General features: G+C 38.3%; 1 protein-coding gene across 3 annotated transcripts; it reads right to left on the bottom strand.

Annotated features, from left to right (window-relative positions):
* Positions 1–292: 292 nt before the first annotated feature.
* On the bottom strand, positions 293–26,964 carry LOC134818298 (nuclear valosin-containing protein-like). Of its 3 annotated transcripts, none has more exons than XM_063827793.1 (23): positions 26,885–26,964; positions 26,457–26,588; positions 25,864–25,972; positions 24,612–24,782; positions 24,185–24,303; positions 23,815–23,904; positions 23,550–23,637; positions 22,827–22,949; positions 21,513–21,584; positions 15,223–15,360; positions 13,236–13,303; positions 12,717–12,819; positions 12,262–12,389; positions 10,525–10,687; positions 10,045–10,135; positions 9,505–9,622; positions 9,189–9,340; positions 4,829–5,026; positions 1,769–1,905; positions 1,380–1,519; positions 1,119–1,262; positions 869–999; positions 293–687 (listed from the first exon to the last, which is right to left on the bottom strand). In XM_063827793.1, exons 1-23 carry the CDS (start codon positions 26,945–26,947, stop codon positions 477–479), a joined length of 2,889 nt encoding a protein of 962 aa, XP_063683863.1. In that variant the 5' UTR covers positions 26,948–26,964; the 3' UTR covers positions 293–476. The 3 variants fall into 3 exon arrangements, with proteins under 3 accessions (XP_063683863.1, XP_063683864.1, XP_063683865.1); XM_063827794.1 differs by having other exon boundaries at positions 26,457–26,525; positions 26,885–26,952; XM_063827795.1 differs by lacking the exon at positions 21,513–21,584 and having other exon boundaries at positions 26,885–26,962.
* Between the last annotated feature and the right edge of the window lie 34 nt (positions 26,965–26,998).

Raw genomic sequence — 26,998 nt, 5'->3', positions numbered from 1 at the left:
ATACCGGGCCCGAATGAGCGAGCTTCTCTTCACGTGAGAATATTATTTTAACATTTAATTACCCAAAAAAAGCCACGTTATTACACAAATCTGCCGTCCGAACAGCTAGATTTATATGACTAAGTAAAAAAGCATCTCAATTGTTTTTCGAATAACTAAAACAAATAATACAGAAATAATAAAGCATGATCCCAATAAACCAGATTTAATAAATTAGTTTCGTCAGTCTTTAATTGTTTCTGAATAAATATCAAAAGATATTCTCTTTGAAAACCATATCATACATATACCATTTTCATCTTGTTACGTCAACCCGAAGCAAAGCATACATATCAAAAGTTTTCATTTGCATTCAATCCAGAAATTTGCCGAAATCTTCTTTCAACTCTTAACAAACATGGCTTTGAATAAACTTGAATCACAATGAAAAATGAAAATGACTCCTACAGGCTTTCTCTCCTTCATCACGGTCGCTCTCATAACGACACAGACATGTCCAGGCCACGTTTAGCCATCTGTTCGTACAGCAGTCTGTCAGTGAGAGAGACTGATGGTCTCACATTTAACAAAGCTCTGGTGAAATGTTCCTTGGCCACCTGACAGTTGTCACCACTTCGTCCAGACAGCATGTCAGCTTTCAGACAGATCACGGAGGCTTCTCGTACAATTGCAGATAAATCAGCACCACTGAAAAATATTACATCTTTATTATCAATTATCATGCATGAAACTAAGTAAATGTACAAATACAGAGCATGTTTTATTTTTTATATAAATTGATCGTTACAGAATATAATTATAAGGTGCAGAAAAATGGGTCAGTAGCGCCTATAGAAATGTTGAAACCCGCATCTTTTTAAAAACTAACGTGTATCCCTGAGCCGCGTCAGCTATCTCACTCAGAGACACATCGGAATGTAGTTTAGGTTTACCACCTCTAGTGATAGTCTGTAGGATCGCTAACCGATCTTCTGCGTTGGGCAACCCAACAAACAACGTCTGAAAAAGCGTTCAAGTTGTTGTCACTGATCGAATTTTAACTGGATAAGCAACCATTCTTTATTATCAACGCCAAATTGCCAATAGTTGCAGTTTTCACAAATCCGCTCTTAAATTACCTTGTCGAGTCTGCCCGGTCTAAGAATAGCAGGATCTATAATATCTATCCTGTTGGTAGCTCCGATGATAAAAACGTTCTTCCTAGAGTTCAGTCCATCCATTTCCGTTAGAAGCTGGTTGACAACTCGCGCTGACGCGTTTGTCTAGGAGATAGCACGTGTTACTCATTGGAAAATCAGTGAAATAAGTGAATTGCACGTTGATAAGTATTACGCGGTATCTGAGAAAACAATAAAACTAAACATTTGCAAAGTGCCAACCTCTGAAGAGGACCGTTTGGGTACCAGAGAGTCGATCTCATCGAAGAAAATGACACAAGGAGCCGAAGCCCGGGCCCGTTGGAAGACTGTCCGTACTGCTCGTTCACTCTCTCCCACATACATGTTCAGTAGCTCAGGCCCTGTAAATATTATATTGACAACCTCAGGTATAGTTAATTTGCTACTCTTAATCTATATTCTACAGTCGTTTTAAGTGAACTTCAGGCGGAATCTGGCAATTTCAAATGGACAGAGTTCAGCATTTTGCCAAGGTAGGATTTTGACTATGTACTCAAATACCAGATCATAATTGAAGGATTATGTGTAAGAAAGTTGTACAAAGAAAAGTGGTCTAAACCAGATTAATCATCTAGTAGGCTGTTTCTCACCTTTAACAGATATAAAGTTGATACCACTTTCGTTGGAGACTGCTTTAGCTAGAAGTGTTTTACCACATCCCGGAGGTCCGGCAATCAGAATGCCCTGACTTCGGGTCAGTCCCAGCGCTGCAAACTTCTCCGGATATCTGCGGAAATTTTGTTATTAATAAGTGTTACCGACAAAAAAGCAAACGAAAATATTGAAACTAGTGAGGAGATTGACATTGGTTAGCTGGAAAGTGGCAGTGTAAAAAGTGTTCTAGTTGAGGTAAGATGGAGTTGCGGAAACGGATATTATTTATCAGGGAACGTTCACATATCTTCTACTTCTGTTTTGCACTTAGCGTTGCAGTTGCGAACCCCTCCAGTCTAGCTCTCCCGAATATAGTGTGAATAATCTACTAGTCCTCCTTTTTATACTATTTCAACAGATCACATCTTCTGCATATTTATTATTTTATAATTAAGTATATACTTAAGGGAGTCCTGGAGTGCAGCTAGCAGGAGTTGCACTCGAGGGCACGGCGAGAAGGCCTTCCACTTACCGCAGGAGGCCAGCGTCCGTTGACCTCAACAGAAAGAGAGACCATCATTCATTTCAAGACATCAAAAAGTAAAAACCGTTATTCTTCCACGTTCAGTTGGTTACTGTTTGTCATTTCAAGATATTTGCAACCAAGTAAATTGGTCATGCTATTTCTTACAGCAATTAGTTAGAAATCACACAGACTCCGACCAAGGTACGCCCAATTACCGTCATGTTAGCAGGAACTCTCTAATTATAGTCGACATTTCAGTTACTGTGCTTGTTCCACAGCTAGAAGAGTATGCTTCACCTTAATTAAAGCTCTATCTTGCTTTTAATTGGAGACGTTCTTGTTTAACTTTCTTTATTATTTTTCTAGGGTTAACGAAAGTTCAAACTATTTATAACTATGCACCCTCTGCCCTGCGACTGCCTTTTATAAATGTTTCACTTTAAGCATGATGGGGAACAGAAAACAGATTTCCGATTGTTGAGGGCAAGGTATCGTCAAAACTTAAAAATTTCAACCTTATGACACCAGCATCCCAGATCTTTAGATATGTAATATGTATAAACATTAAATATTGAGGTCACGTACATATTCCATTATCTTGACACTTGAGTCTGTTTAAATGTAAAAGAATATGAATAATGCAGCTTCCTTCCCATGGAAATATCATGACCAAACACGAAGTGCTCAAGAGGTGCATTGTTCTAAACATTCTTTAAAGCTTTTAGTGTTAGAGCACCACGACGTTCTGTTAGATGTATGAGAGGGTAAATATAGACACAAAACAAGTTCCAAAGTTTCCTCTCTTACTATATGTTATATACTTTATATAATGCAAGCTACATTGTTTTATAATTTAAGTGCTATTCATTTTGTTACCCTTGCGTTGCTTTCACGAGGCTTGTACCAACATAATTGCAAAATTGTTGCAGAATTGTTTGTACGTCCATTTCTTAGTAAAATATACAAGGTCGCAAAGTATACATTCCCCCGAGGAAGGAAGCACATAAAAAAGCATGTTAAATAATATTTGTAATATATTTTTATTTTCGTCCCATGGTTAACACCTTCCTTTCAAGCTCAGCTTCACATCTAAAATGAACACAACAAAACACGAAACCCACTCCGGGAACGCCACCGAGAACAGCTGGGTGTTCATCATCTCCAACCCCTCCGAGCGACACGTCCTCCTCTTCTACATTTCCCTGGCAGCCTTATTCTCCATCATGGGCAACTCCTTCGTAATCTACGCTACCTCCCAGTACAACAGCACTACCCAACAGTTCGGGATGGCAAAACCAACCATCTTCCTGATCAAGCAGCTGGCGATAGCAGACCTGCTGTTCTGTCTGCTGATAATAGTGCCCCACGTGACCACACTCATCTACAGCTCCTGGGTTCTGGGTCACGTGGTGTGTCAGGTCATGATCTACTGTCACAACATACCTGCTATCAGCACGGTGTCCTTTATCTTCGCTATCTCGCTACACCGGTACATGAGATGCCATGATCCGGTCCGACGCCGGCTGTTCAATGTGAAGGGGATTGGGAGTAGCCTGCTGCTGACAGGTACCATCTGGACATGGTCCTCCCTTAAAACTATCCTCAAGTTAGTACTGAGAGTGGACACTACGGTCAGTGAGGTTGAGAATGAGGTTGGGGTTCACTGCATGATAGCTAACCACAACCGTCAACATCACACCCTCCTCTCCTGGATCAACGTCCTCCAAACAGACCTCCCAATACTCCTCACAATCGGACTAAACATCAAACTCCTCCATTTCGCTCGGAAGAAGTTCAGGTCCCTTCCTCACAACAACAAAACAGCCATCCTCACCACAGCTTCCATCTGCCTGGTCTTGTTAGCTTCTCACACGGTAAGGGAAGTGACGGAGATTCTGTATCACGTGTTCGGGGTGAAACCGAGCTTTACCGTCAGGAAACTCTCCACTTGTTTGTATTACTTGAACGCCTTCTGCAATTCGTTTCTGTACATTATGGTGAACAAGGGTTTCAGGATATTTGCGAAGGACGTGGTAGTGAAGAAGAGGAAACAGCTGAGTGTTAAGTTGAGCTCGAGGTTGGATTTTAGCAGATCATCAACACGAACGCTGCTCAGTGTATTCATGAAAAGGGGAAGTGACGAAGTAGTTACAGGTGACCCAGTGCAAGTGGTTACCGTTGCCCAGGGGGAAAGTGTTTTGGTAGTGTCAGCTGCTGCAGCGGTTTAACAATCTCTCAAAACTTTACAATCTTTAGCTAGTTTAATACAGAACAGATGGAGAAACAGAAAATCAGTTTTACTATATTCTGTTTAAATTGAGAATAACTTCTCATATTTACCACAAAACACTGACATACTCCTGTTATTGTACATGTTTGGTTGTTTGAGTTTAAACATTTCATTTTCAAATTTTTTGCAATGTTATCTGAAGTTTATCACTTAATCTCGTCGAGAACAAGATAAACGTGTTGTATAATTATAAATCATTGAACAAAAGTACACAGATCTAGCTGACAAAAGAGTACTCACTTAACAGGAGCCAGGATGGACATAGTCAGCTCCTCCCTAATTTCCGTCAGGGCTCCCACGTCATCCCACGTCACATCGGGAACAGTTGCGAAACCTTCCCGTTTCGCGCTCGGCTGCACGTGTTTGACCGCCTCCAGGAAGTCATTCAGCGTTATACTGATTTTGTTGAGCTTCTCTTCTGGTATCGGTATCGGATTTCTGAGGAATTGAATCTCTTAGATAATTTAAGTGAATAAAAAACAGAGGACTCTCTGAACGTAGAAAAAAAGAAGAAAAAAGAATCCGTTTTTATTTTATGAATAAAATATATATGCATTATTCATGAAATAAAAAAGAATTCTTTTTTGCTCACTCCAAACTTATAGAAAAATAGCAATTATTCCAAGTTGAGAATAACAATGCACGGCTGTCCCGAAAGATCTACTATAAAGAGTTTCTAAGAAAATTGGTCAATAGTTCGAGTTCGAGGAACGACTCTGTCAGCCATTTGCTTTCTTCGCTGCCCTAAAGATGACACGTAACCTGCTGCTGGTTCTAGTCATCCTTACGAACGTAGGAATTGCCGCGGCGCGCGGTTATTCAGGTTCTAGCGAGGACAATATTTTAGATGAGCATATGGAAAACCTGATGGACTTTTGCTATCAAAAAGGTGAGCCGGCCTGTTGCACCGATCCGACCAGTCAGTTTCCTGTTGATTCACTGGAGCAATGTGAACAGTATTGCTACTTTACCAACCTCTGTAACTTCGCATCATACAACTTTCTGACTAAGGTGTGCTCCCTGCTTGAGGATCCTATCACAGCTCCAGTTAAAAGCAAGTTCACCATCATCGGGAATTTGAGCTGCATCATGGCCGTACAAAGAGCATTGGAAACGAAGCAGCAGTTCGGCGAGTTAATTGACATGGTTACAGAGGAAGAACAAGAATTACTGATACATAGACGGAGTAGTGGACGGAGCACGGAGAAGTGTTTAGGAGCCACATCACAAGATCTCAACTGGGGACCCTGTTCGAATACTTCAATTTGGATTTCAAGATTGAAGGGCACTGACTTGGTTACACTCGAACATGAACCATCTGGAAAATGCATGGAGGTTTCGCAAACTGCTCGGCAGAAGACGACCGTACTCACAGCTTGCTTAAACAGCCGCTCCAAAATCCGATCAACAAACACCACATTCGACTTGCTGACATTAAAAGACGTGATATTTGAGACGATCCAACAGTTTGAAGAACCATGCGAACAAGATATGAAGGTACAAGATGGGGCAGCTGTGACAAGAGAATCAGTACCCTTCTTTCTACCTGGTATGGTTATCACGGTGGCTTGTCATTCTGGATATGGGATTGGGGTCAACAACAACGCAACTACCTATCTGTTCACTTGTCTCAATAGTTTCGTGAAACCGATGCCATGCCATAAGACTTATGTGGAAAACGGTGCTTTTACTGCAGCTACAATCCTAATTCCTACACGAAGTCTGTTTTTCTACTACTCTCTTTGCTTTTTTGAGATGACCTTGTAATTTAAAATCCCAGAAAGGAACGCTTTTAAGTTGCTACTCAAGACACTGAAAACTGTGACATCGATATTTAGATGTTGATTTTTAAAAAGGAACATTTAATCGTTTCTGCTATTGTTGCTGTTCTTTTCACTCTGAAAAACAATAAATCAAAGTTCTTCACTTGGTCAAATCAGTTTTTTTACTGTACGTTTCAGTTTCTTTAGTCAGCTAAAAAATCAAATATTATCATACCAAACTTGGGACTATACTTTATAGGTGCTTTGTAGGTACACATCTTTGTTTTGGGAGCCCTTCATAATAGTGGGCGGTGAAAAGTTAAATCAACGAAGGGGCACAATTGTAAGATTTTATTTGATAAGATAATATTGGAAGGCTGTTAAAAGTAGCTCCAGGTATACTGTAACTTCACTGCTTCCGATACTGTCATTATTTTGTTATAACTCAAAATATTGCAGCGATTCCTTAAATACAAGTAGTAGGCTAAGATCACGCGAATGTAACTGTAGAGGTACAAAATGTGCAGAATGTAAAACCACAATTATCATGAGGTGAATAAGGAGTAAGGACACCCAGCAAGCTCATAACCCTTCAAACAATAGCATTATACGATGTAGAACTTCAGTCCAGCTCGGTCGTTACAAACAATAACAGCTCCGCACGTTATAGCTGTAATTAGTTTTGTGTTGTCCAACATTTCCCATTTTTTACTGTGACGCTTTATTTGACCGACTTGCATATTAATTTATGTCCAATCGTTTGGTTCATGTCCCTCGGAATGTAGTGAAATACTACTACCGGCAATAAAGAGATTCGTGATCACTTTACAAAATTAAAATAAGAAGTTAGAACTTATTGTATAATCACTTACCCTAGTGGTAAAGATCGAAAACCTGAAGCTACGGTGTGTAAAATGGAGGATAATTTGTGTCCAGAAAGTCACGCCTTAATAGTTCAAGAAGTAAGGCGAGAGAGCTCGTGGACATGGCAGGACTGCATACTTCTCGTAATGGGACTGCTCATTAGTTTCGGAGATGGAATTGAACTATACCTGCCCGGTAAAACACGCAGTCACTTTAGATTTAGGCTCATTTTCGAGGTCCTTCCCCACGTACAAGTTCACAGAATTTTCTTGAACAACTGAATTTATCACTGCTACACTCTACAGTAACATAAAAGTGGTATTACGAGAAGCAACAAACTTCATAACTACAGGTGTCCTCACCCAATACGCCTCATGTGAGAGTGGTGCTAGCAAGATACAGGAAGGATGGCTCGGGTGTGTCCTGTACCTATCTTTGGGGCGACAACCCTCGTTGGGGGATTCGTATCTGATCAGTAAGTCAATACATTTATCTGACGAAGGGAATGTTCGAGAAGTCGATGTACTATATCATTGCCACTTTAACCAGATAATCGATTTCACAGGATTTAAAATGAAATTGTAAATATAAGCACGTGTGTTTACTGTTTAGTGTTTATCTAAAGACGAGGGTCCAAATAATTGCATTTCTCTTCTTAACAACATGTTATTAACTTACTTTAATCTATTTTTCTAATCCTATACGATACAGGCTGAAAGGACGACAAGCAACCTTGCTATCTTTATACGGAAGCTCACTAAGCATTATCCTCTGTGCAATATACGGGGACTACTACATCCTCCTCATAACGAGAGTTATCGTTGGGACTTACCTCGGGTTAAATTTGTCAGTTTTTAATGTTCTGATAGCAGAAAGAGCTTCTTCAAAGAAGGTCTTTGAAACAATTTTGTTTGGTTCGAATTTGGTTTTTACGTTTGGGGGAGTCTGGATTCCGACTTTAGGATATTTCTTGTTGGATGTTGTTGGATGGCGATTCTTTGTTTTGATGGCATCTCTACCAGTATTTGTTCTCGCTATTTGTATCCTACATTTCTTTATGGTAGCCCCTCTCAGCTATATTCCAGACTGCGAATCAGAAGTAAAGTTTCAACCTGCGCTCAAGGTGCCTGGCTTTATAACTAGAATATGTAAAATGAGCATATTCAAAGCGGCGTTAACATACCACGGCTGGGGAACAATATTACTTCTCCCATCTTGGATACAGCTATCCAACACAACTGAAGTTGAACAAAGTTGCACACATTGCGAAGCTGTTACTGAAGAGTTTCTTCCATTGGCTTTGGCAAACGGAGCTGCGGTGTTGGGGGGACTTGTTGCAATTAAAATCAGAAAGAGAGTTAACTTCAGATTTGTTTTCACCTTACTAGCTGCTGTAAATGTGGTCAGCTACACGGCCGTACTTCTCATCCAACAAAATTTGATAATCATTGCTTTAACGAGCATCACAGTTATGTTTTCGTATGGGATGACACAAATGGCGGCCAGCTCTATCATGTACGATGAAAGATACTTTGGTAAACGAAATTTAACCCTTGCATGTGGGATAACCACTGGTATTGGAGTGATAGGAGGAGCATCGGGCGCTACAGTCGCTTCTTTAGCAACACCTTGGATCGCAGTGATCAGTGGATTAGCGGTCAGTGTCGTGGAGATAATTGTTACCATGTCTATGTTTGAGCAAGATCACCTGTGAACTCGCTACATTGCTGTATATTTGTTTCTTTGGGGAAGGTGATCATGGAAATGTTTCAATCTCTGTTTTAAATATTGTTTAAATGCCTAACATAGTCAAATGAAAAAATAAAGCTCAAGAGTCAAGAGCAGTGCAACAATAGATCATGTGTTCCAATGGTAGCAGAGAAAATACAAATCTATTATAATGGTTTGAAATAGTGGTTGACGTGGTTTGACGTGGTATTAGGCAGCCAATAAAAATATGCATTAAAACTCACGTATCACTGAGCATGGATCTGAAAGAGTTTTTAGAGGGCTGATTGAAATATTCTGAGTCGCAGCTTGAGGAGGATGTAGTTTTGGGATCCTCGACAGTGGCAAGGAGAGAGGGCAAGGTACGGGACACTGCGTTCAGCGAGGCTTCTCTAACCTGAAAATTATAATACCGGATTAATTTTCACAGTGTAGCTTTTCATATATATATACATTTTTATTGTTTGAACAAAATGGAATTTTTCTCTTTATCTCTATTGTAGCTACTTAGAAATATGCCAAACAACAGTATTAAGGTTTTGTGGGCCAAACATGACTAACCAGGGATACAAGGTCAGCAGCTACGTAGCCAGGAGTATTGTGGGCAATCTGGTGGAAATCAAACTTTCCTTCTAGCTTCAGGGGAACACACAGCTTTGTTAAAATGGCTATCCGCTGTCTGAAAAGTAGTGAGATTTAAATTAACCGCGTCAAAGTAAAATGTATGAAATAATAAGCAGGCAACTTTGTTACATGTATATTCCCGTTCTGTTATATTTTTATTCGATAATACATGATGAACATGAGGTTGCAACGCTACAACAGACGTATATAGTGATAGTGATGGGGAGGTAATACCTCCCCAATTTACGTGTATTTCGAAAGCTAAACCCACTTTCGCTAAAACACCCTACCCACGAGCCGCCTCTGGGAGGTATCAGGTAATGCAAGATTATTTGGTCTTGGTGTTGCCAAGATTTAAATACGTCTGGACTGAGACAATAGCGGTCGAGGCTGCAAGCTTATAAATTGATCGCTATAAGCCAAGTGTATCTCGAATCTTTTGAACGTCGTCTTAACTGTGTTCAATAGAAAACATACCTCTCGTTGGGTATTCCTAAGCAAATCTCTTTATCCAACCGTCCTGCACGTCTCATGGAACCGTCAATAGTGTCAGGTCGACTAGTTGCAGCTGAGGAGTTAAGACATGAAATCAAGGATTTCCACATTGTCACGGCGCGCGCGCGATAAAAACGTGGTTTTGTGATCAACTGAAGATGTTGCGATATAAAAATGTCAACACGCGCTACATAAAACAACTTTTCAACGTGTGACCGCAGAAATTGACATTTTCTTGCGAAGTTAGGAAGTCCCTTGGTTTACGATGATCCAAAATTTGGGTCCCAAATGACTCCTGATGGTAGATCATACTAATCAGGAGATATCCTTGGGGTTCAGTATATGATCTTAATGTTCACTTGGAACTCAGGGGCAATTAACTGAAATTTGGGCAATCATATTTTATTCAATATTCTCATTCGTCTTGAACTCAAAATGAGGATCTCAAGCTGATCGTCTCACCTAGAAGGAGCACGTGACTCCCAGCTCGAGCTCCCAGATCGTCAATACAACTCAGAAGCTGCGTCACTATTCTCTTCTCCATATCCTTTGAAGCTTCCTCTCTTTTACCACAGATAGAATCTATTTCGTCGATAAACAGGATGGAAGGCGCCAATGATCTTGCCTGCAACATTTATATTACAGAGGGTCCAGTACATGGTTCAAAACTTTAAATTTCAAACTTTCATAATATTGTGGTCTGTTAACTTCGCATTTTCTTACTTTTCGACAATTCGACGACTTATGTTAACATTTCCCGAATATCTATCAGATTAAAGTAAAGTAACCTAAAGTATAAGATCAATACTGTTCTACGCTACAAGTTGTCTACTTTAATGGCGGGGCTTCTTGGATACTGCAGAAATAAGATCATAGAGCACTGTGATTACCTGTACAGAGAATTATATAACTTGAAATCAAGGATGTAAAATAATTATATAAGATAAGATTATAAAGCTATTGCAGCTGGAACATTCATCGAACAATTTAGTTAGGTGAGTTGAATACAGTTGAGTATGTAACCTCATATTTTTGTAAACTTGCAAAAACATGATGATAAGTTTAAAAAGGCTATATACTGCAGCTCTAAAACGCTATATACTGCAGTTCTAAAACGCTATATACTGCAGCTCAAAACGCTACATACTGCAGCTCTAAAACGCTATATACTGCAGCTCTAAAACGCTATATACTGCAGCTCTAAAACGCTCTATACTGCAGCTCTAAAACACTATATACTGCAGCTCTAAAAAGGCTATATACTGCAGTTCTAAAACGCTATATACTGCAGCTCTAAAACACTATATACTGCAGCTCTAAAAAGGCTATATACTGCAGCTCTAAAACGCTATATACTGCAGCTCTAAAACGCTCTATACTGCAGTTCTAAAACGCTATATACTGCAGCTCTAAAACACTATATACTGCAGCTCTAAAAAGGCTATATACTGCAGTTCTAAAACGCTATATACTGCAGCTCTAAAAAGGCTATATACTGCAGCTCTAAAAAGGCTATATACTGCAGCTCTAAAACGCTATATACTGCAGTTCTAAAACGCTATATACTGCAGCTCTAAAACGCTATATACTGCAGCTCTAAAAAGGCTATATACTGCAGCTCTAAAACACTATATACTGCAGCTCTAAAAAGGCTATATACTGCAGCTCTAAAACGCTATATACTGCAGTTCTAAAACGCTATATACTGCAGCTCAAAACGCTACATACTGCAGCTCTAAAACGCTATATACTGCAGCTCTAAAACGCTATATACTGCAGCTCTAAAACGCTCTATACTGCAGCTCTAAAACACTATATACTGCAGCTCTAAAAAGGCTATATACTGCAGTTCTAAAACGCTATATACTGCAGCTCTAAAACACTATATACTGCAGCTCTAAAAAGGCTATATACTGCAGCTCTAAAACACTATATACTGCAGCTCTAAAAAGGCTATATACTGCAGCTCTAAAACGCTACATACTGCAGCTCTAAAACACTATATACTGCAGCTCTAAAAAGGCTATATACTGCAGTTTAACCCGTTTATACGACATGAAAGTTCCAATATATAATAATATGATATGCTCAAATGAAGACACTTGATCGTAAGAAAATACAGCAATGACGTCAATGAAATGACGTCAATAACTTGTTTGTTGGTTAAGATAAGGAATAAGTTGTTAATTTAATGTGCACCTGTCTGAACAAGCTCCTGATGTTATGTTCACTCTCCCCACTAAACCCGCTGATCAGCTCAGTTCCAGTAACACTGAAGAAGGGCAGTTTCAGCTCCCCCGCTATTGCACTTGCTAACATTGTTTTACCTGTTGGATGTGCACTTTTATTAAACAAGGTACGGAGTGATGTATCAATTGAGAAGATGCGAATTCACTTCGGTCAAATCTCAAAATTAAAATATAACATCAAAGTTAAAAACCTGGTGTACTCTAACTGAAAAGGATCCCGAAACCAGACCAGGATCTAAAATATGGAAATTAACTATAATGTGTAGAGAAACTAACTAAAATAGGGGAATTTACTACAATGTGAAGAGAAACTAACTAAAATATGGAGATTAACTATAATGTGTAGACTGTAGAGAAACTAACTAAAATAGGGGAATTTACTACAATGTGAAGCTAGAAACTAACCACACCCAGGAGGGCCGTGAAGAAGGAGCCCTTGTGTGGGAGTGACTCCTAGCGTGGAGAATATCTCAGGGTGTAGCAGGTGGACTAGTAATCGTGATATGTCCTGGAGTTTATTAAACTGGTTTAATTGTCGTTACAATCATTTTAATAAGTTATCGGTAATATGACTGTGTGCTAGAAATACAGGGTGGGCCAAAAGTCAGTACCCTACGTTGGCCTTTATAGCTCAGTCACTGAGGGCCCAATAAGACCCAACGTATGCATATGGGTACTGACTTTTGGCCCACCCTGTAGTTGAATTGAAACGTGATTTCCACTTTATTACCAATTAGTGGAAATATTCGGTACTAGACACTAGTCTAAGTCATATAATCTACAAGAAGCAAAAATCTCAGATATTGACAACTAGACTAATGAGAAGAATTATAATATTGGAAACATTATAAATATTGCCATTATGGATAAATCTGCCTGTCTCAAAGTAGCGCGAATTGTGCGAAATATTTGATTATCACAAACCTCAGTAACTTCCTCGACGCCAGCCATATCATGGAACGTTATACTCGTCTGCACTAAATTTCTGTACTCTGAAAAGTATTCAATTCATTATTGTGGCCACCTATGATAGTTTTAAACTATTTAAATTGAACTATTTTTTCCGTTCACACCCTTTTGTAAAAAGGCAATAGTGAAAGGTTACGAATGGAGGTTTTTGCAGAAAAACGTGGATTTTGGAGATTGCGGTAGGTAGGTCTGAGTATTATGTCGTGTTCCTTCCTTCCTTTAGTTACCATGCAACGAAAAAGCCGCGCGCATGCGCGAGGATTGCTTGCGGAGATGTGATGTAAAGATAGCCTTTGGTCAATGAATGCGCGGAGTGTATTTTAATGTATACTATGTTATGTATAATATTAGGTTATAAGTCCAATTTGTACGTGGCACGCGTAGTGTATTGATGTGTACACGAGTACAGTTTACTTTTGCTTACAGTTTCTTGAATTACAGATACAAGTTAAGTTCTACGGCAATTGAATTGAATTTCAAGTGTTTCCCGTATTTATAATGCATAATTTATCAATATTATTATTATGAGGTGAGCTGATTGGAGCTTATACTTAAAGTTATAGTGAATGGAAATCTAGCGTCCGCCAAAACGAAACAACGGGCGCAATTCTTGTTACAACTGCAATTAAATACATTTATCAAGGAAGCGATTTAAGAAAGCCAAGATATTTAATGTTTCCATCGCAGCCCGCTACTGCCTCTTAACATTAGGGAACGAAAAACCACTAGTATAGCTATTTATGTCTTCACAGTCTACTTTTCTAAGTTCTATGAATCCAAATAGCTGATAAACACGCCAACAGTGTTATACCGTATTCGGTATATTATATTAATATGAGAACGTTTACCATATCCCTCTGACTGCTTCCCCTTACCCAGCAAAATCTATAAATAGCTCAAAAACGAAAAAATTATAAAAAACAACAGGATAGATAATTTCGAATGATTACGAATAACCCACGGTTAATCTAACGGGGGTATCAAGATAATGTCACATATAATGTCACATAATGACATTATATATAATGTCATATAATGTCACATAATGACATAATGTCACAGCTGTGGCTAAACTCAAGTGAACTGAATTATTCCTGCAAAGTAAGTGGTTGCATATATTTTACCGCCTGACGTGCTCCTGTACAGTTACACGATTATGAGTTAGCGTGGGTGTTGTCAACCACGATTATTATGAAACATATTTAACATATTATTTCTGTAGAAATAGTGGTTAAACGCCGCGCATCCTAGCACCCACCTTCAGTAAGAGTAGTTAACAAGTGATATTCTAAAGTTAAGCTTAATCCCATTCTACGACCGTGTAAAAAACACATGAATTGAACGCCAAAAGAGAGGGTGCTGTGAAAAACAAACCCAGCGCCGGTACGCCAAAAACTCACAAGAGGTCACAAAATGTATCAATCGAGCTGATAAATGAGCTAAGGGAGTATTTAAACTATTTAATATAGTCTTTGTACAAATTGTTACCCTTATAGAGCAAGACGACACAATTTCTCGCCATTTCTTATGATGACGACAGAACCTGTATGTAATCAATAAAGCTGCAATAAATGTAGTGGTAAATCAGTGGCGGAAACTATTAACTAAGAGTCGAGGGTTCTCTGTGAATTAAAACATTACCTTATATGGTTATTTCCTGGAGTTGAGCAATAAAATGCTCTTTTCAAAATTTTAGGGATTTTAAGATTAAAGTTTGATAGGAGCACCTTCAAATCACACAACCGATTTAATTAAATATTTTAATTAATCTAATTTTGACTTTAATTTAATGAAATATCATGGTTGTTTCATAATATTTTAGGTATGAAGGATATTTTAAAACGGAGCATTTTAAACGGTTGATTTGACATTGTTATATTAGCTACGTAAGTGGTTTTTATAATACAGCATGAAATATTTATAATATTTATTTACAACATACCTCTATCAGCATTGTAGGAAGATCCCCGAATGTCAGTCATGCGAGAAGATCTGCGCCGAGTGCTGCTGGACGCGCGCCGGCTCGCAGCACCGTCCTCTTCGTCATTGCTTACACCTTCCGTGTTGGGCCGCATTTTCTCTGAAAAGTAACGGATCATTGAAATAGCTATTATATGTATTTCCGGTTTCCCATATGGCAATAAGTCACACACTCGTCTGCAATCCAAATACTAACGAATATAATTGAATATTACGGTGCCCCTACTAAATATTATTGTATTACCTGTTTAAATTCTTATAACAAATCCTTGTAATGCCGGCCAAATATTTGTATAATCTTCCGTGGATAAAAAATTGGGCTCAAATTATTTCGAAACATTATCACGTGACTTGTGTATTTTAAGTTTTGCAGCCGAACGGTCGTACCTTACCCTGAATAGAATTTATGTTTTACTAGCATGTCATGTCATCACGTGACCAAAATATGTCTTATAACCTCTCGGGGAAGCGCTTTTAAAATAAAATAAAATGACTGTTCCAACTAAGGTCGAGAATCTGATTTTAAAGAATGTTAATCACATTGAAGGTGAGATTACTTCAGGAATTAATGGATTGTTTGTTTTTCTGGTTGCTCACAGAATTTTCATATCCGGTCATGAACAATTTAATATATATATTTCTGCAACTTAATTTAATTCCGTTTCCTGATCTTCGTGCTACTTTAATATCAGCTTTACGCTATATTTTCGTTGTGTAATTTAAGGTCTACTCTGCACGAATATGATGTATAATATAGAAAACATCATGGCGAAATTTTCTTGGGTAAATTTTGTCATTTATTATGAGATTAAATATTTCGCTCGCCCAAAAATTATCACATGACTTGGGTTTTTACGGTTTTGCAGCCAAACGAAACGGTTTTACCTCGACTCTAACCACAACCCTATTCATAACCTTTAAAAATATAATGTATGTTTTACTGGCATGTCACGTGACCAAACAGTTTTTGCCTTTTTTAACCAGATTTGTGAGCGAACAAATTGTGATATTTGGAAGATTGTTGGTAAATATGAAATAATCCAAGTAATAATTCAAAGATATCTGCATAAATTTCTTTTAAAAATCTCTGGAAAAATAATGAGTGACTTCCTTCAGTTCTGTAACTATGCTTATTAATAGACAGTTTTTGGGAGTTCCAAATTATTTCTGATTATTCTGATTTCTTGCGACAATTGATACTGCACTGTTAGGATAAAGTTATCCACTGTAAAATACAGTGGATAACTATTTTACAGTTATATATTTTGTTTAAAATAAATTTCGTCGTCAAAATTTTAATATACATATTGATCGTTATAATTAAATTAATACTATTTCAGAATATGAGTATGACGTAGAAATTTCGATACTTTATTCAGCTATTTATTTCCATTAGAATCTGTCTTCACTGAGTCTATTCAGAAACAATCAAAAATTTGAATAAAAGAACTATCAACTCATGAGACTCAATAACACTACACGAATCCACCAGATAACTATGTAACTATTCTGTATTTTAAGTACACTTTTTGCGTTTCGTTACATCGTATTTCGTTATATTCTTCTTATTCGTAGGGGGCTGTGGAGCTGTGGTCATTATCACTATAGGGTAGATCATGACTACTGTAAGATAGAGCATTGGAGCCCTGTGCTTACCCTGGTAAAATATTTATTAATGGAGACAAAATTTAAACTTTGTTTTCTCCGCATTTAGTGAATCGTTTTGTTGCTTGTATGAAGCCGATGATCCTTGGTAGTGAGAACTTGTCCACTATGTCTGTCACACTAAGGTAGAAGGAGTCAAAGTATCCTCCTCGTTGGAAAGACCACTTCGGGCACTGACCAACAAAGTGGTTCATTGTCTCCTCTTCCATGAGACAGTGTGGACAAGTTTTAGGGACCGTTGTCGGCTTGAACTTATTAATATGGTAGTTTAGTTCACAATGTCCAGTAAGGAATTGTGTTGTTGTTCTTGCCCTCTTTGCCAAGTTTTGGGATAGATCTGGCGAACTTGTGTCTCAATACTCGTGTAAAAAATAAGGCTCTTAGTGTATAACTGTATAATATATATAAGGCTCTTAGTAATTAATAAGGCTCTTAGTGTAAAACTGTATAATATAGTTTGATTCATTTTATCTGCAGTTCCGTGAACATATTAAATATCCTTCAGACTTCAATAAATGAAAGATTTCACATACTACTTACTAACCTTAGGGTGTGTACAATCATGGGTATCGCTGAAAACTGGTTGGCTTTCGTCAACATGTCAAAAGCCAAGGCAGACTCGCACGCAAAAGCGGCACAATACTGGGATACCACCCACAATATCTGCAGTATAACCATGATCGTGTTCTCTACACTAACCACCCTCGCAACCCTTCTAGAACTCCCCAGCCCCTACATAGCAACTGTGCTGGGAGCCGTCACCACTCTGGTATCTGCTATTTCTGGGACTTTGGCACCCAGTAGCCGCAGACAGCTAAGGGTTTCAGAGCGCTGATGTTAAAGATGATAAGGGTTGAAACAGAGAGGGACTATGAGGAAATATGGAGAGAATACAACAAGGAATTATTCGTAGAACCCTTCGTGCCCTTTAGTTTTATCGTTAAATTGGATACCAAATTCACCAAGACACCCGAGTTTACAATGGTGGTGAAGCAGAAAGAAAGTGAGGTGATGGAAGTTGCTGAGGAGTTGGGGTTACCGGTCCCTGAGAACGATTATGGTGATATGAAACTCGACACTACCCTGGTGGTACCCAATCCGAAATGGTTATCGAAGAAGGAGCCGATGGAAAGGCAAGGGACTAGGTTTAGTATGGACTAACTTTAATGCCACTTTATTAACCTTTAGTTTGTAATTTTATCTATTAGGTGATATTATGTACGTCAATCTAAGGTTTTTATTATTATCTTAAGCATGATTGGGCTTATTGGTTTTCGTTATATATACCTTAGAGTGGTTCATTTTACCAAAAGTTGTTCAAATAATTAGACATCATATCTTATTAGTTGCTCTATAGGGTCAGGAACGACCAAAAAAATTTTTTTGACTCTAGTGTTCCGGATATGGTCCGCACATGCCACGCCCATTTTTATAGCGTTTCTTATACAGGTAAAATAGGGAAAATCGCATTTTTTAACATGAAAGCGTCATTTCTGTGCTTTGAGACTTTCTACTCTAATATAAATGTGATGATGGCATTTCGTTTAAACATATTTTCAAAACTCTGTGACCACGCCCTGGCCGTGGACCACGCCCCTATTTCTTATACACATAAAAACACGAAAATCGCAGATTTTTAAATGATTGGATTGATTTAGAGCTTTGAGACTTTCTACTCGAATATAAATGTGACCCAAGCATTTCGTTTGAACATGGTTTAAAATTTGATAACTCTATAGATCGTCATTGATAGGATCAGTATTAATGAGATCGAATGATTACTTCATAGCTCGTCACTAACTGGATCAGCATAACATGACTAAAGACTAACGAGGTCCAGAAATGTGAGCCAAAAGATACCGTTGACACCATGGACACCATGGTCCATGGTCAATGAATGTTGAACAAGATCTGGCCCTTGACATCCTTGTAGCGTCCACGAGTCACATAACAAACCCTGGTAAGTGCTGACACCGGCAATAACGTTTAAAAGAACTAAAAACGATGAGTAATTATCAGTCAACCAACAATGTCAACCTCCAAAGGAAAGCGAAGAAAGCCTAGAAGAGAGATTCCATTGATAGGAAAGCTCCTCGACAGAATCCCTGACTCCAAGCTACCCACTAACCAAGTTGTTCTACAGAGACTCTTCTTTATTCTTGAGCACAATTTCGGTAATGCTGCGGGAGAGTTAGCTAGAGTTACTGTGAAGAACGATGTCGTGTCCGTTTGGGAGTATGCTGGTTTTGGAGACGTCCTCAAGACACAGGGCAACATCATGAAGAGGATGATCGAGCCTCTCCACCAGAAGTGGAAATCCCTTTTAAAAACCCCGATTTCACGACAATCTAGTGCCCCCTTCCTGAAGAAGAGAGCAGAGTTCGTCGAATCCCTCCCTAAGCTTTTTGACATCTCAAATAGATCCCTCATCTTCACCTCTAGAGTCCATAAAGATGACAGACAGTTTCTACTCCATCACTGGGATGCGCAGATTTCTTCAACTCGGGACTTCAAAACCAAGGCTTAAAACCAAGGTTTAAAATTTACAGCTATTAGGTATATTATATAGTTTAAAATTTACAGCTATTAGGTATATTATACCTAATAGCTGTCAATTTTAAACTAGCGTGTTTTAATATGTCATGAAAAGTTATAAAGCCAGCAAGATCTTTTGGGCTGGAATTGTTTGTGAGTTTAATTAAAATTGATAAAATTCGTGTTCTCAAAAAGTTTCATATTCCTGATATAAGATTAGAAAAGCTTTTTTTCCGTCAGGGATATTTTCACTGCTTTTATTACATTAAAACTTGTATTAATTAAATTGTAAAAATTACTCGAGAAAATTATAAATTCTTGTGAGCGTTGGGTGACGTTGAAAAAAAAATACAAATCATCAGTATTTTTCTTTAGCCGCGGTCGCCCCAAGGTAATTAAGTGATAAGTCTTATGATTGAAAGTTGTCATGAGAGCACGAAAAAGATTTACTTCGAGGCGACCCGCAACTTCTTATTTCTCATATAATTTGCTTAATTGTATCTGCAGTTCAATAAAATATGCCTTTTAATCCTTCACATTTCACTTTAATAAATGGATATTTTCTTAAATTAGTTAACCCTAGGGTGTGAACAATCATGGGTATCAACGAAAACTGGTTGGCATTCGTCCAAATGTCAAAAGCCAGGGCAGACTCTCACCGAAACGTGGCACAATTTTGGGATACCATGGACAACATCCTCAGCATATCTAAGATTATATTCGCTACTGCAACAACAACTACAACCATGTTTGATGGCAGCAAATATCTACCAGCCAGCCTGGGAGCGATAACGGCTCTAATATCGGCTATTGCTGGTTACTTGGCACCCCACGATCGAAGGGTGAAGAATATGGAGTCAGGTAAAAGTTTCAAGGAGCTCATGTTGAGGATGATCAGGGTTGAAACAGAAATGGAATATGAGGAATTGTGGCGGGAATATAATAAGGCATCGCTGGATGAACCTTTCGTGCCAGTCAAATTTGTAGTACAAGAAAACGCGACATTTACCCAGTCACCCGAGTTTGTTATGCTTGCAAAGCATAAAGAAGCAGAGGTCAAGGAGTGGGTCAAGGAGGGAGATGCCGCCCCATCGATAGCAATTCCGGAGGGTGATGAGGAGGATCCTGATGAGGCGGTAAAGCCTGACACTGCCCTGGTGATAGCCAATCCGGAAGCTGAGGATGAAGCGAAAAGTGAAACAAGTAAAGTTGCTGCGGCAAGTTTAAAGTCGAATGATAGAAGCTAAATGGGCTGTATTTTAATCCGTAGGATGATGTAGGATGTAGGATGATATTAATGCTTTTCAAACAAAGTTACAACGAATTCTTCATGACCATGTAGTGCAACCTGGGTTTGGACAGGATATGCCCGCTTAAAATATTTACATCACGTTACATTACATAATTCTCAATAATTGTAATAGATTTGTAGTGTTGTAATTAGTTTAAAATATGTTATCAAGTAAGGTAACAATTAACTACGTTTGGTACATATTTTGAAAGATAATCAAGAAATTAATGTGTTTGGGAAAGTTAAAAAACGAAATGGTTGAAGAAAATTCTCGATTTTATCACATTATTTTTGTTAACATATTAAATTCTATATTCGCATTCAACTTTATGGAGGGCGCGAAATAATGTGACAAACGGATTTTTATTTTTAAATCAGGACTAATAGTTCGTAGGACGGGCACACAGCTAGTTTACTTAAATCAAATACAATGTGAGTGCCGCCCATCACCCATTTCAATGTCCAGATGGCTATCACAGTTCTCGTGAAGAAACTACCAATAATTTCAAACATTCTAAGTTTATTCAATAAATAAAGCGATCAATATTTGGGTAATAGCAATCGGTGCTGTACCCAACTCATGAGTTAATATTACTAAACATGTCTCGACTATCTTGAAGCCTTTAATGGGCCATGATAGTTGCAGTTTGTAAGAACTGAATTATAGCAAGGTACAATTTAAGAGTTATTGGTATTATAATAATTGGTATGTAATAACAATTGATACATTTATTTGAAGTAGGTGTGATTAAACAACTAACGTTTAAAGATGGTAACAGCTGGAGGTTCAGAAGATTCAGTTTTATTTTCCTTCTGTTTGTTATCTCTGGAATCTGAAAGATTTTCTAAGTTTCTACACCAATTACGAAGTTTCATCATAAGTTCAAAGTCTAACTGATCGATATAATATGATAACATATCATTACTTTTCTAATTTTAACCAGTACAGAGGTGTTAATGATAAAATATGACAACATAAAATTATTAAACGTACAAACTAACATTTCAGCAGCTTAGAAGGAAAGCACAAAACATGAGCTCGAACTGGTTCACTTAAAGGGAGGGCCCCGAAACAGCGTTTGTTACAGCAACTAGGTAAATTAAAACCCAACAATTAAACCATACAAGGGCCCTGACAAGAACGGAAGAAAGACTTCACTTTGACAGATTATGGGATTAAAAAGTTGAAAGTTTGACGGATTCGGAGAATATTACCATAAAAGCAAGCGACAGGGACGTGCCTGACTGTGTGACAGGGGGAGATGACTTCTCGACCAATTTTAAAAGCTTTGAAACTGTAGCAGCGCAGCTTTTTATATAACTACGAAAACTGTCATATCGGATAAGGGATTGCAACATGATTGGATTTAAGGGCTTGTAACATGATTGGATTTAAGGGCTTGCAACATGATTGATAATTAGCTTTTACATATTTCAAAGTTTCAGCACAGTTCAGGCGGTGATATAAACTTGAGCTGCCCTCTTTCACGATTATTGCGATTGCTTTTTATGAACGAGATAAAACCTTTGAAGACATCAAGGTTGCTGTAGCGCCGACTACGACGTTTGTGTTCTGCGTACAGCTCCCAAAATTCTGTTAAAATACATTTTACAGCAAACCGAAATCGATTTTGCTGTTCTTTCATCAGGGAAACTTTGGTCACTCAAAACGTTTAGTCAAGTAATATTAATAAGTAACTTTGAATTCTGCTTTAAAAAATTATTTAGCGAAAATGAGCTCTAATAAAAGAATTTCCTATAAACCTTTTTGGATGTACCCCTAATCACTGAACTACTAAATTATTTTACCACATGTTTTGAATTTTTATTATAGTGACCGGAGGGGGTAGACTACACTTTTTTACACTACACTTTTGTAGAGGAGTATTCCCCTATTATTGCTCCTGGGTTAATTCCCACAGTCAAAAATTGAGCACAAAAAATCCGCATTCCACTTCTGAAAACAAACAAGCGACTGTCGAGTAATCACATATTGTCATTTGGCCGCTGATTTTCTTTAAAAGGGTTTTTATACATACAGACTAGTCAAGAAATAACCCCAAGCTATGCCATACCTGAGTCGTATTTTCTAGAGTAATGAGGGGCGGACTCCCGTCTCCGATTTCCCCCACCATTTTTCTTTCGGTTTCCAGACTGAGCTATATCTTCAACAGCAACAACGGTCTTCTTCTGCATCTCTAGGTTTAAAGAGAAGGTAAAAGGAATACCCCATACCTTTATCTCCAACAATGGGAAAGTACAGACCCGCAAAGTATGACATTATGAAATATCGATGGAGTCCAATGGAAGGGGGTATGTTGATGTGGCATGGTTTGCCGTAAAATCAATCTCATAATTTTGACTTGATGTATTTTGACGTCAAAAGTTATGCACGTGATCCATCCAACAATAATGAACTAATCATGGGCCAAACTCCTTATAAAAAGGACGGTCACAAACTAAAACAGCGAAAATAGGAACAGTTGCCAGAAGAAAAGTGGAAAAGTGGACGTTTATTTCCATTCAATATGTGACAGAATGATACCAGACATTTTACCAGATGTCAAATCCGGCGGTACAGTAAATATGGAGGAAAATCTTTGTACTCCTAATGAATGACAGCTCGAGAAGAATCGCTCAGGTCGCCTGTCATCCCAGAAAATTGGTTACATGCTTCAATTCCCCCACCGCTTCGTAGCATGGTATGTATTATATATTATATTATACGGCCACAAATCGAAAGCAACATTTAATAAAGCGTTTTGTTTGAATGTCAAATTGTTGGGGAGCTAACTAACTTGTCTTTTTACTGGCTTTTCTGTCGGCATCTCCACTGTCAGCCTCAGACTTGGTTTCAACTTTGTTGCTTAAATTCTCCTTTATCACCTGACGAAATACGGAGATCAGCGATATCAACGCTTTTGGGAGCTAAAAATAAAACAAAAAATAGTGATCTAACTACAATCAATAATCGATTATCGAGTAAAATATAGAGTTTACTTTTAGAAAACGCAGTCATCACTACCATGATAATTTCGCACTTTCATAAAGAAAGCTAGATACCTCGAATATTTCCGATGACTTTGTGGCAACGATTTCGTCTTCTTCAGCAATTTCATCGTTAATAACTCCATCACTACTTATCTCTTTGCGCTGGCAAAATGAAACTTAGTGTAATTAGTGTGTAATTAGTGTAATTAGTGTGTAATTAGAGTTGCAGTTGATAACTCCGTCACTACTTATTTCTTTGCGCTGGCAAAATGAAACTTAGTGTAATTAGTGTGTAATTAGAGTTGCAGTTAATAACTCCATCACTACTTATCTCTTTGCGCTGGCAAAATGAAACTTATCACTAATTTGGACAGTAAAAGGCAAACAATCATCAGATCTCCTAACATAAACAATATAATATAATAATGTTTAATAAACTTACCAGGTTCATGTACTCCTCCATTGATTTGTGCTGGAGATTGTTAACGTGCAGCTCCAGACACGCCTGCTCGCTTGCTATCGAGTGGTTGCGTTGTCCGGGCTGCCTGTCTATAAACCAACCTAGTGTAATTAGTGTGTAATTAGTGTAATTAGTGTGTAATTAGAGTTGCAGTAATTATAGTTGCAGTAATGATATTTGCAGAACTGCAGGGTTTCTGTCACACGGTTTAGACTTTTCAGTTATCATGGATTGATTTAATAGATATAATATGATTAGACTGGTTTTTCTTTTGCAGAACATAGTACGCTAATTATTCTTTATGAATAATTAGCGTAGTATGTTAAAAAATATGGTTAGGATGAAAATGCAATTAAGCTCCGCTAAAAATCGAGTATGACGAAAGTGAGCCACGTAAAGATATGACTACCTTTTCTCGAGTCCCTTTTAGGGGAATTTGGCGCAGAGCCACCTTGGTTATCTCTCCGCTCGATAAGAGGGGAGCAGGGCTGGGACTGGGACTGTTGTTGGTAGACATTCCTCATAGTGTTATTCAGGCTGTTCACATTCTGTGCAACCATCAATGGCATTGCGTTGACATCTGAAACGTCGGAGCAAACTGTAAAGGACTTCCACATCGCCAACGCAAATCAAATAAAACTCAATAGAGAGCAAGCTGAACTAAACAGTACGGCGAGGTATATATAGTTCCTCTATGTAAAAGCTTAAAAGGTAATTCATACGGTTGGAGACGATTATGACATATATGGAGAGTGGGTGAGGACCTAAGAGCGAGTGGTCCCGTGTTTACCCCTCCTTTACCCCTCCTTGCCCCTCCTCTTGTCATATTTTGCGTTTAGTTTTAAAGTTAGACGGTCAAGATATTAATTATTAATGTCAAGTTTAACTTGGGAGCAGTGAAAAAGCAGCTGCAAAGTGGTAGACCGTGAATGCTGGAAGAGGTTGCACTCATATTTAGGAAATTTGACAGATTGAGGAAGCGTCGAGCGACAGGCATGCAGAAAAGTTATTAGGTTTATAAAATCAATCGATTTATAGTTACTAGTTCCCCCTTTACGAAATGCATTCGATTTAAACATTCGATTAAAATCAGACCGCAAGCGATCACCGTTTTATAAAACGACCAGATGTCTGTTTTATATAATGTCTGGCATTAAATTACATTTGACATTTTGAGAAGTTATGAATTAATGGATACAAGACGGTAATTCTAAATATTGCAGGTTTTAAAGTATTAGCATTTAATTCTGCGACTATCTCCTATTTAGAACATTCATTAAGTATTTACTGTTTATCCAATGTCCATATCATGCAAATAAATATAATACTAAGTTTAATAATGAGAACTAAAACATGATATTAAGCAATAAGCATCAACATAATTCGATTTAGGTTGTCAGTTGATTAATTCATATCAAAACTGCCAACTTAACAGTTATAACTGTTGAGAGCTCAGTTTTTAAAGGGGTATTGCATCAAATCATTTATCGCCGTGGGCGTGGGTTGGAAGTTGAAGTTGTGATCACTTGACTGTTTTTGATAATAGCTTCAAACCAGTTATACGACGTATAATATACGTTTTCAGTTGAGTATCTTCAATGATTCCGATATTTTTGGGAGCTTGAGATTCATTTAATTAACGTAAGCGTTATTAATCAAACCTTCATATTCACTCTCGTTGGAAGAAGTGAGACTGACTACGTCGTTCACATCAACACTTTTCTTTCTTGATTTCTTACTCTGTGGCCCATGTCGTTCAACCAAAATATCCTGAAAACCAGATAATCGTAAGAAAGCTCAGATACTGCTGAGCAACCAGCAAATTGGATAGGGTAAATTAGAGAGTAGAAATTCTGAGCATGCAACTCAAAAAACTAAGAGATGGAGAGGGAGAGGGAGAGGGAGGAAGAGGGATGGAGAGAGTGAGAGAGGGAGAGGGAGAGAGAGAGAGGGAGAGGGAAATGATATGGAGTGAGGGAGAGGGAGAGGGAGAGGGAGAGAGAGGGAGAGGGAGAGGGAGAGGGAGAGGGAGAGGGAGAGGGAGAGGGAGAGGGAGAGGGAGAGGGAGAGGGAGAGGGAGAGGGAGAGGGAGAGGGAGAGGGAGAGGGAGAGGGAGAGGGAGAGGGAGAGGGAGAGGGAGAGGGAGAGGGAGAGGGAGAGGGAGAGGGAGAGGGAGAGGGAGAGGGAGCTAAAGGTATATTTTGAACTATATGCCCCAAAATACTTTTCGAATTAAGATCAAAGCTTAGTTTACCTGGAGATACTTTTGGACAGAATCCTGCAGGGCTTTCTTCTTTTTGCGTTGATATTCGGGAAATTTAAACTGCAAATACGCCAAGACATCATCAGTTGTGATATACTTCTGCTTTGGCTGAGTATCTACATACTGAAATATAAAGTACCAATCGTATATTATCTCATAATCACCAAACAATCTAGATAGTTGAAAAAACATCAATGAAAAAGGAGTCATGCAATTTCTTAAAAAACTTAATTATATGAGTGGTCAGACCAATCATTGCAAATGTTGCGCAGCATAAAATATAATGCTATTAGTCAATAATTGGGTGAGCAAGAGATAGACATTTATCATATTATAGTGATTCTGTCACCCATACTTTCCAATATTTAGTCTCCACCTACTTTATAGTTTAAATAAACCTCAAGAGGAATATTTCCTACCTCATTGATTCTCTGCAATAACCTCTTGTCAAGAATGTGACCTTTTGAACCTCCTCTCTGCATGGCTAAATTATAAAATGTAATTGTGATAGATAGAATAGGTAAACACTAGCT

Source organism: Bolinopsis microptera, chromosome 7 (genome assembly GCF_026151205.1).
Source record: "Bolinopsis microptera isolate Bmic1 chromosome 7, MBARI_Bmic_1.0, whole genome shotgun sequence".
NCBI classification, from domain to species: Eukaryota; Metazoa; Ctenophora; class Tentaculata; order Lobata; family Bolinopsidae; genus Bolinopsis; species Bolinopsis microptera.
This window is presented reverse-complemented; position numbering and strand designations above follow the sequence as displayed.